This window comes from Haemaphysalis longicornis, unplaced genomic scaffold (assembly GCF_048455015.1).
Source record: "Haemaphysalis longicornis isolate Haplotype H1 unplaced genomic scaffold, Haemaphysalis longicornis Haplotype H1 scaffold_5, whole genome shotgun sequence".
In the NCBI taxonomy this organism is placed as follows: Eukaryota; Metazoa; Arthropoda; class Arachnida; order Ixodida; family Ixodidae; genus Haemaphysalis; species Haemaphysalis longicornis.
Window position 1 is genome coordinate 180,904,534 of NW_027526385.1, and position 10,322 is coordinate 180,914,855.

Below are 10,322 nucleotides of genomic sequence, written 5' to 3' on the forward strand. Positions count from 1 at the left end.
GCCAGGTGGACACAGCAATACGCAAGGCGGTGAAACAAGCCATCGGAGTTCCCATAAGTGCGTCGACGGACAAGCTCCTCCAGATGGCTCTACACCATACAGTGGACGAGCTGGTTGAGGGCCACCTATCCAGCCAAAAACAGAGGCTGAGTCACACTAAGGCGGGCCGCCGTATCCTGGGTAGAATCGGCTGGAGCGTGGCAGAGCTGACCGATCGAGAACAGCTTGCGGACAAATGGCTAGACGCAATCAAGACCAAGCCTCTCCCAAAGAACATGAATCCGGCTCACCATGGCGGCAGGCGTGAGGCTAGGGCTCGTGCCCTCAACAGGCTACTGGAGAGCGAAGACGGTGTCGTCTTCACGGACGCCTCGAAAAACAAGGGGACGACTAGAGCAGTGGTGGTGGTGACAACTAGGGGCGAGCTGCTTACAAGCGCATCGTTTCAAGTCAGAGATGTGGAAGAAACGGAAGAGTTGGCAATTGCCCTAGCCCTGACCCTTCCGGGAATTTCCAAGGTTGTCACCGACTCACAGCAGGCGTACAGGAACTTCCAGTCAGGCTGGGTGTCCCGGCGGGTACTTCGCATCCTGAGGGACAAAACACCTCCAGAGAGCCATGTTGAATTAGTATGGGTTCCAGCCCACTCCTTGGTGGAGGGCAATGAGTTTGCCCACCGACAGGCCCGCGTGTTAACGTACCGGGCAACGGCTGAGGAGGAGGCCAGAGGTGAACCTATGGTGACCTACAGAGAGATAGTGCGGCACTATCGACAGGATAGGCAGAAACTTCCTGCCCCGCACCCAGAACTCACGCGGGAGCAGCAAGTACTGTATCGACAGATTCAGTCAGGATCTTTCCCTCACCCTCGCTTACTGAACAGCATGTTCCCAAATCAGTACGACAAGACTTGCCCGTTATGCAAGCAGCTCGGTACTCTTCGCCACATGATAGGAGAGCGCGACGTCAGCCCAAAACACCCACCCCTCATCAGCAACTCCTCCACTAAGAACCCCACCCTTACCCCTAGCGAGCGATGGGAGATCTTGCTGTCCAGCCCCGCCTTGGAGGATCAGCTACGGCTGGTTACCAGGAGCCAGGTGGTGAAGACAGCATATGGAATCCTGTGAAGAGGGATCCACTCTCATCCAGCGCGTTTTGCGCTGACATGCTGTGCAATTAAAGTTGTTCCTCCTCCTCCCACGTCGATATCGACCCCGATGGCGGGCACCTGCATACGCCCAAATCGTCACAACGGGCTCCTCCAGCCTTATCGATCCAAGGACAAAGAGATAACCACTGCTGCGAACCGGACCCTCCAGCCTCCAATGACACTTCAAGGGATCCCCCGTCAAGACACCAACTGGCCAACCACAAGCACTTCCTGCCAGGCATAAGCCCGCGCCTCCAGGTGGACAACAGACCACCCCGGACCACCAGGTGAGCTGGCCAGTAGCGCCTGTCCACTGCTCGTCATTCAATCCCCCCACTACCCCTCCCTAGCCCCTCACTGGATAGGCTTCGCGAACTCAATTCGATTCGGGATGAAACCTCCCTCCTCCAGAAGAATAATACGCTTTCGCGACAGGAAACCCAAGCTCTCAAGTCGCTAATATCCCCTATAGGCAGAGGACGCCACTTCTCCCACTCCTCCTACCCCCAAGTGCAGGGCTATCTCAGACGACTCGCCCTCCTCTGTATCTCTCCTTACACCAGACGAACAAGTCCAAAACCAAATTACTGAGTTTAGGGTTTCCTGTAGCCAGGCACCGAAGGAGCAAAAAATAACGAATGCTCGAATATTCACCAAGCCCTGCGAGCCGGCATATCTAGTGTCTGTGAGAAGATAGAGGCCTTACGCTTAGAATTGCGCAACTGCGCTGCACAAAATTAATACCGTTGAAATTAATACCCTGTGCAATCTGAATCCGGCCCTCGTCTTTAATTATGGCATCTCCAGTGAATAAAAAGGATCCGCGGTCGATTCAGGTCTGACAGTGACAGTGGAATTGTAGGGGGTATCCATCACCAGAAAAGTGGCGTTGCTCTGCGTGCCGTAAGACTGTTAGCCACAAGACGTTAGACCTAACTTACTATTTTGATGTTTAGGATGTTAGGCCTATAGCTTCACATGTTGGCATTTAACACATCAAACCAGCACCCCCGCAAAAAAATTGCTCAAAAAGGCCAAGCAGCAGGTATCGATTCGCGCCGTACACCCCAAACCCAAACGTTAGGCGTATACGGCGTGCTCACACAAGAGCTGCTGTGGCTATTTTAGAGAACTGGTGCGTACTTCCAGAGTAGCACCCAAACACAAACATTAGGCATACGGAGTGCAAGAAATCACCCAATGCTACCGAACCACGACACGGACTTCCCGAGTCCTCAAATATGTGACGAAAACTCAAGAAATCACACTTTGACAAATTCAAGTAGGCACTTTTCCCCACCCCATCCGTATGCATTTACTCTTTCCTACCCAGTACTCTGATAAGTGTAAATTCTTCCAGGAACCAGGAACTCTGACACACATATATTATTCGACTGCCCGAAAAGCTCAGACCTGCCGCCCCTGAACCCGTCCCCTTCCCTTGAGCAGTGGGATATACTTCTGCCCAGCTGTCGACCTGAGGACCAGCTCCTCCTTGAGACCAGGGCTACGGCAGCCTGAACAGCACATGGGATCCTGGACTGAGGAACCGCTCTTACATTTGCGTGATAAAATTATCTCTCTCTCTCTCTCTCTCTCTCTCTCTCTCTCTCTCTCTCTCTCTCTCTCTCTCTCTCTCTCTCTCTCTCTCTCTCTCTCTCTCTCTCTCTCTCTCTCTCTCTCTCCTTCTCAGGAGAGTTGCTGTGGGCATTCTAAAAAATTGGTGCGTACCTCCACAGTAGCACATACTCACAGTGCGGGGCAGCCAAAGAATGCACGCAGTGAAAGCTTCGAGTTGTAGCACCCTGTCGTTAGACGTATGGGTGCGTGATTCTTTTTCCTATATCCATTGGTATCCCCCTCCACCCCCCACCATCAGGCGTTTCCGTGTCCTCCCCAAGGTGCGACAAATAACGTCTACTGGTGGCCTTTGCTTTTTCACCTTTCGTCAATAAATACCCACGTACCTACCCACGTTAACACGACACAAGAAAGACAACAGGACAGGCGCATACTCGCAACTTCTTAATTCAAGCGAAATAGCCAGACGAAATAGTCGCGCACAAGCAAAAAAATAAACAATAAATATACTTAAATTCAGACATATCGCACAGTATGTCTTGGATGGGCGACTGCATAAAACAGTACTTTCGAAGAAATAAACACATGGAGACTTCCCCGAACCAACGCATCTTGGTATGTATAAAGTAAGCATTTGTAAATTAGCATTCCTGGAATAGTCCGCCCAAGGGCAAGCAATATACACGAAAATATGCTTAAATACAGACAAGTCGCACAGTATTTCATGGACTTGCGACTGCCTAAGAGTATTTCTGATGAAATAAAAACTTGGAGACTTAAGTCTCCAAGCGACCGTTCAGTAAATTCACTGAACGGTCGCTTCTTGCCAAGAGTTATCTTCGTGGAGTTCTTTTCCCCGGAGCTCCTCCTCCAAGCCGCAGTAGCGCTGAGGATCTCACCCCGGGTATCCTCAACCGACAAACTCAGCCTCCGATACAAAACTGTACATTTATTTACAGCCCAGCGGCCGGGCGGCTAAGAAACAATGCTCGGGCGAGCCCGAAGATGACGGGCCGAGCTCTCCTGCGCCAGGACCGCGTCTCCCTGTCTTCATTTTCCATTCCGCTGAGGGCCGAGGAAGAAAGGAAAGCCAGTCCTCTTCATCCATGTGGTGGCGGTTAAGACATCTGGTGCGAGCAGGTGCGGCCTTCCTCGGAACGCGCGACGTTTCAAGGTGCCGCGCGACACGTGCGTTTCATTTCTGTGCTGCTCGTCCCAGGGCCCGCGCCAGTTGGTGTATCGAAGCGCCCGACACCATGTGTACAATACTTCACCGTAAACTTGATGGGCGGTGTACGGCTCCTGTGCGGAATAATCGTTTTTGTTTGTTTCATGTTTCCAGGGGACACGTACAAATGTTTACAATGCTAAGGCAAATGTATGTGTATGTACGAGTCTCCTAGTCTCTCTTGCGCGTTGTCATGTTACCTCTGGCCCATAATAACAACCGTGCCACCTTCATCAAAACACCCAGGCCCCTTCCCAACAGGGAAGATGACTGCACCCATCGGTAGGAAAGCTGCAAAGTGTCCAAGCAAAGTTAATGACACGTTTAAGACGGCGATTGCGACGTCCACGACGACGACGTTTGCGGTGTTCAAGGAGCGCGCTATACCGCGACGACCACTGACTATTACGTCCCTCGATTAAAATCGGCAAATAGAGGCAACCAAGGCAGTCATATTCGTATCTTTTTATCATGGGAGCACGCGTATTTCATCGTGCTCAACGTGATCATGTCGACATCGTGAAACTTGGAGGTGGTGCTGATAACACGCATTTTTTTAGGGCGACGCCCTTTGGCGCCCGTTCCTGGGCTATCGCCGTCGTCGCTGTAACCGACCGTACCACGGCAAGACCTAGGAGTGTAATGAACCAATGAAGGGAACTGTCGCCAAATTGTAAGGGAAGGGCGGTTCGCCGTGGCGGCTTAGCGAGACGCTTCTCTGAAAGTGTGCGGGGAGTGGGAGGTGGGGGGATGGAGGGGATAGTATGCTGAGCCCGCACGAGACGCTCGTCTACGCGACGCTTGGCGAAAACGTTAAGGAGAGCCTGCGAGTGACGATGATGTGGTTCGTTTCCCAAGACGCAGTTCGCGGTACCTTTTGAGCCTCACTTCGCGCCGCCGACGCAGAAGCTCACCATCGCTGCCGTCGTGATAACCCACGAGTGAATGCTGCCTCAGCGCACTGCAGCCATCAGGAGCAGAGTAACTCTGATCAGGAGTGCCTGCTGAACTGCGAGTGAGGCAACCGGTTGTATGCTTCGTCAACCGGTGCAGCTCAACGAGCGGAGGCTTAGCACCGCCGACGCCAGAACCCCGAGTGAGGTCTGAACAATGAGCGACGCAACCGGCGCAATTGTGCTGCATCTGCCGCTGCAAATTAAACTTTTCTGTAAGAACACAAATATGTCTGTCGAAAATCGCTTACGCCAACGTATTTTGCACTATCAAAACAGCTAAACAGCTGCGACGAAATTTCGCATTAGGGAGAATAGTAATCGACAGCCGATTTTTTTTTATTTACAAAGGATGCAACACGCCATGTTACGCTTTGACGCATTTTGGTATCTAAGTGAGAGGGGGTAGGAATTTGGAGAACAGTTTGATATGTCCAATAATGTACGAAACTAGGGGAAATGGTGCATCCGCACAAGGAGCGGTTCCTCACACCGCCAACAGAGGACGACTGTGCTCGATCTTGGGCAAATACCAATCAGGGAACGGAATATGGCATCTGCGACAGGTTTCTCGAATTGCTAGCACGCCAGTATTATTTGGTAACGGGTTTTATCACCATGCAATTTCATTTACATTACGCCCATATATCATTTCCTACGTAATAACCGGAGCTCGGTGCATAGATTAATTCCCCTTGCGGGCATGTTCCAACTGCGCTGAAAGGCGTCATCATCATCATCAACTCCTCCACGCGCCGCGAAAGAACATCAAGCACCGCAGTAGAAGAACCACACAGCTATCAACGGTACGTTTGCCTCCCGGCATGACGAATCAAACTTCGGACGTGGCACTCCCAAGGTCAAACGACGTGTCCTATCCCGAACAGATCGTGGCCCGCTTGAAAGCGCGAGCTCTGCGATTTGAACTGGCATGTACGCAAGCCGATGACTGCGACTGCTGGCTTTTTGGTGAGCTCGACGCTTGGAACAAGGTGTTAACCCTCGTCAGTCTCGAGCTCATCGAAGCCGTGCCAGGGCGGCTTGCCCTCCGCTCCACGCCCACACAGCAGCGCCAATACCGGTCTGAGGAAGAGCTTTACAACGCCGCGTACGTATTCTGCTGGCTTCCGAAAGTGCACCGATGCGTCCAGTCAATCAGGCTCGAAGGTGCGGACTTGGAGATTTTCTACCGGCCGGCCTTCGCGCTCGCCTCAGCCCTGGGTCGAAGCTGCAATATCCGAGATCTGGCACTACGCGGCACTCCGAACACCTTCATCTGCGAAGAGGAACTGGTCGAAGGACTGGCTGGCCTGAGTGTCCTCGAGAACTTCAAATTTGCCTGTTTCCTCGTCAACACGACCATCGCTAGCCACTTGGTCGCTCTTCTGAGACGCAACGTGAAACAGATAACTAGCGTGGTCATCGAGAGCAACCGTATGTCGTACACCATCACTAATCACCTCCTGCGGGCGCTACACAGCTGTCATGCTCTCAACCACCTGTCTCTTGCCAACAACCCGCTGGACCCAACATGTGCCAGGACTCTTTCAAGGCTGCTTCGGGCCTCCAAGAACCTAAAGAAGCTGGACTTGTCTGGTTGTTTCCGATTGAACGCGGACATTCGCACGCTTTCCGATGCACTCCACGCGAACACGTCTCTCCTGGAACTAAGCTTAGGGCGCTGTCAAACAAACTTAGTCTCTGTACTGGAAGCTCTGAAAGTGAACAACACCTTGCAGCGCATGGACTTGACTCGCTCCGCGCTAGACGACAACGAAGTGGCGACCCTTTCGTCCGCGTTGCAGCGCAACGCGGGATTACGTCACCTGGTTTTAGAGCAGTGTGGCATCAATGACGACGCTGCTGATGCGCTCGCAGGAGCCCTGCAGACGAACTGTACGCTCGAGACGCTTAACCTCAAGAGCAACCGCGTCAGCGTCACTGGCGTCGCTGCTTTCTGCGAAGCACTTCGAAACAACGACACCGTGAAGATGGTCCTGTTCTGTTCGGTTTTGGGATCACACCAGGACAGGTAAGTCTAAGGTAGACATGAACCACACAACTGCGAGCTGGATGCAGGGATATAATTGTGAGCACGCTCAGGTGCATGCCTCGGTATTACAAGCATACTCGGTTACAACTCAAGCACGGCACCACCTCATGCAGTGTATCACTCCGCCAAAGCGCCGGACCCGTGACGTCAGTGCGCGCGCGGTTTGAAAGGGGTTTGCCATGAATGCGTGATATCGTCTGCCTTGTCTCACGCAGTTTGTTTGTCGTCACTGGAGTCGTTTATAAGCATATTAAGTCCAAAAAATCACGGGAACGGCTCAGGCCATGTTCAAAATATTCCCAGTAAAGCCCTACTTGCGCCGCGCGGAGGAACATCCGGCTACGGTGATAAGGCACAGCGGCAACTTCCGGTGCCGTTCTTAAGTTGTCACCGAGTATAGTCGCATTCAGTTGACCTTATTGTGTCGCCTCTATTTCGATTGCCCAAAAGGAGGAGGAGGTCTGGACCCTGCTATAGCAATTACTTAAGTAGGCAAATATGTTCATGAATTCAGGTTTAGAAAGGGTGTAGGCGGTTACTAAAAATACGTTTTGCCGCATCGTTGCATCACCCGAACGTTGGCGCATGCCGGTAGGTATCAACGGTTTTATCTGATCGCTTATTTCTGTGATATACTTTCCACAGCAAACGCTCTTACATCTGCAACATTGTCTTTTCTTAACTGAGTATATCGAACAATATTCTTTTTTCCGTTCTTTGTGACTGAAAGTGAGGCAATCGAAAAAAAAAGAACTCATCTGGAGCAACTTTCACAAGTGCGCACTTATACACGCATGTTCCCCTCTATTTGGCACATTCGTTCCGAACGGGCTCCTCCATTTTTTTAACCCTTCATTATGGCTATGGATTTTACCGCACTTACGGTTAATTTGGAGTTTCTAAAATACGCGTACGTACGTCGCGTCGGCTCTTTTATTTTGAAGTGACGGCTAGGATAACTTTCTCAACGTTATAAAACCAAATAGCTCTGTGATTGTAACTAAAATGCCGTCGGTTTCTTTCTGCAGGACAAATCTGTCATTCGTAATGGACGAAGACAAAGGCTACGGTCGAATACAGATGACGTGGTGCGCTGTGGACATTCCGCCGCTCTCCGCGGCTGTGTCCCGCGGCTCCGACTCGCCGACGGAGCTCCACCTTGGCCCCATACATCAACTGGACGAAGAGAGTGTCTGCGCCCTGCTCGAAAACCTCGCCACTAACACGAGGGTCCTTGTCTTGACGATAGAGCTGGGACAACGCTGCAAGCAAGCTATCGACGCCTTGTGCTCCGCTCTTCCACAGAACCAGAGTATCCGGCGCTTCGGGGTCACCGCCGCCATCGACAATGCCTCAGATTTCGGGATGTTCTCGTTGGTCGCAAAGGCCCTCGTGCTTAACAACACTGTGACTGATGTTTCCATGCAGAGTGAAATCACGAGTCTTCGTTCCATCAAGTCCATAGCGCTTCTGTTGTCCAAGAACACCGGGATAACTAAGCTTGCAGTGAACATCAACCAAGCGTTTCCCATCAAGCGCTTGGCCATCTTGTCACGAGGCCTGACCAAGAACAAGAACGTCTCGGAATTCCCGCTGCCCGAGCAGTCTTCAGCGAACTGTGTCACCCGGCGCGTACTTAACGCACTGAGGAGGAACGCATGCCTGCAGAATTCCGCCATCAGGTTCGTGACGAAGCAGCGGCAAGACAGACGGGCGGCACAGGCCTTTGAAGAATTGTGCGGCAGTGCCTCGTTCCTTGCGCAAGTGATGGAAGTAATGGGACAAAGCGAAGAAGAGGCCAGATCCACCGCGCTGTCGGCACGTCACTACATCCAGACCAACTACTTTCGCCTCGTCGGCGTCGTCCGGGAGAGTGTCGCCTGCTACCCGAGCGCGAGCGTTCAGCTAGGTGACCTAAACCAGGATTGCCTGAACAGTATCGTGAAGCACCTCAAGTTGTCCGACGTGGTCCAGATGCAGCCCTAGGGTGTTAAGACTGGTTTGAACAGTTTTACCTTCTTTATGGGTGTTTTCTGGGGATTCTTTAAGGTTCAGCTGAGCTTGTAATAACTGTTCCGCAATGCACCTGTCACCAAGTGCTGCCTTTTTGGCGCTCAAGTCCCGCTATGCGCGAATAAACGCGGTGTGTCACAAAGCAGACATCCCTCGCGATTTAATTACCTTTTACGTTTTTGCTCTTCGCCTGTTTCTCGTATCCGTGTTGACCCTGCTCCTTTTTGGGTGGACACTAACTTCTAGTACGCCGTAACGTGGATCGTGCTACACACGTTGTGAAAACACTTCTCTCATCCCAGATCCCCAGTCTAATATTTCTGCGTGCAAGTCCAAAACTGACGTCTTCAGCCTCTGCTGGGTGTATTTTACCAGATGAATACAATACGGTTAAACACCCCAGAGAAGCTTTGAAATGAATGACTGTGGGCTGCCTATTTGGTGAACGCTGTGGATCTTAAATAAATATTGTGAGTTCAGAAAAAAAGGCACCGGGGTGGACTGTTGTGAAAAACGTTTTTGTTTGCGCACATCACTTGTCCTCGAGCGTTCTTGTATATATGTTTTAGGGTTAGCGAAGTTAGTTTCCTGCTCAGACATCATCCGAGCAATACTTGCAAGTAGGCCATACCCTGGTATTCTCAATCATTCCTCTATTTTAGCCTCCAGTTGAGGATATCCTTGAAATCGATGTCCATACGCGTACGCATTGCGTAATCCTCCCCTCAGCCGAGTGGAGGGTGCAAATGGAGTGGAGGAGGAACTCGCAATACAGCTCATAATATTTTACCGCCTATATTGAAACTCCTAGGCAGGTAAGATGTTGGTGACCGATAGGGATACCCATATTGTCGCACTCCTCCCTTCTCCAGGAACGATAATACTGAGCATTAAATTAGCGAATGAAGTTTGCTTGTTTTCTTACTTCGTTGCCGCTGCGCTTTACTACTCGCCGCGTTCATTCACTATTAACGACCAATTACTGCTGTAAGGAACGTATCCAGTCCCCTTAAAACGAGTGCCCCCAAGCTCATTGCTAGGTATGGACTCCGGCTCAAGTAAGAAAACTTTAAGGTTAACGAATAGCGTCATAGTGCCAACGATCCTGAATGTCCATCTGTAATTTAAGACGCAGTGAAATAATCATTTTGTATTTCTTTTTAAAAATATTCAGCCATTATATCAGTCTATCTACGTTTTTATAGGTTTACTGTTTAGAAATTTCAAATAGTCGCGCAACGCCATCGCTATTATAAAAATATATCAATCCATTTTGCGCAAACAGTAAACTCAGACAGTACAAATTTGTGGGCTATCGAGACTGCACATTACTACTGTCGA

At 50.9% G+C, this 10,322-nt stretch overlaps 1 protein-coding gene across 1 annotated transcript; it reads left to right on the forward strand.

Moving 5' to 3' along the window:
* Nucleotides 1-6,509: 6,509 nt before the first annotated feature.
* LOC144139535 (uncharacterized) lies at nt 6,510-9,235 on the forward strand. Its single transcript, XM_077671847.1, has 2 exons — nt 6,510-6,947; nt 7,997-9,235. The coding sequence occupies exons 1-2, from the start codon at nt 6,658-6,660 to the stop codon at nt 8,952-8,954; spliced, it is 1,248 nt and encodes a 415-aa protein (XP_077527973.1). The 5' UTR covers nt 6,510-6,657; the 3' UTR covers nt 8,955-9,235.
* Nucleotides 9,236-10,322: the final 1,087 nt, after the last annotated feature.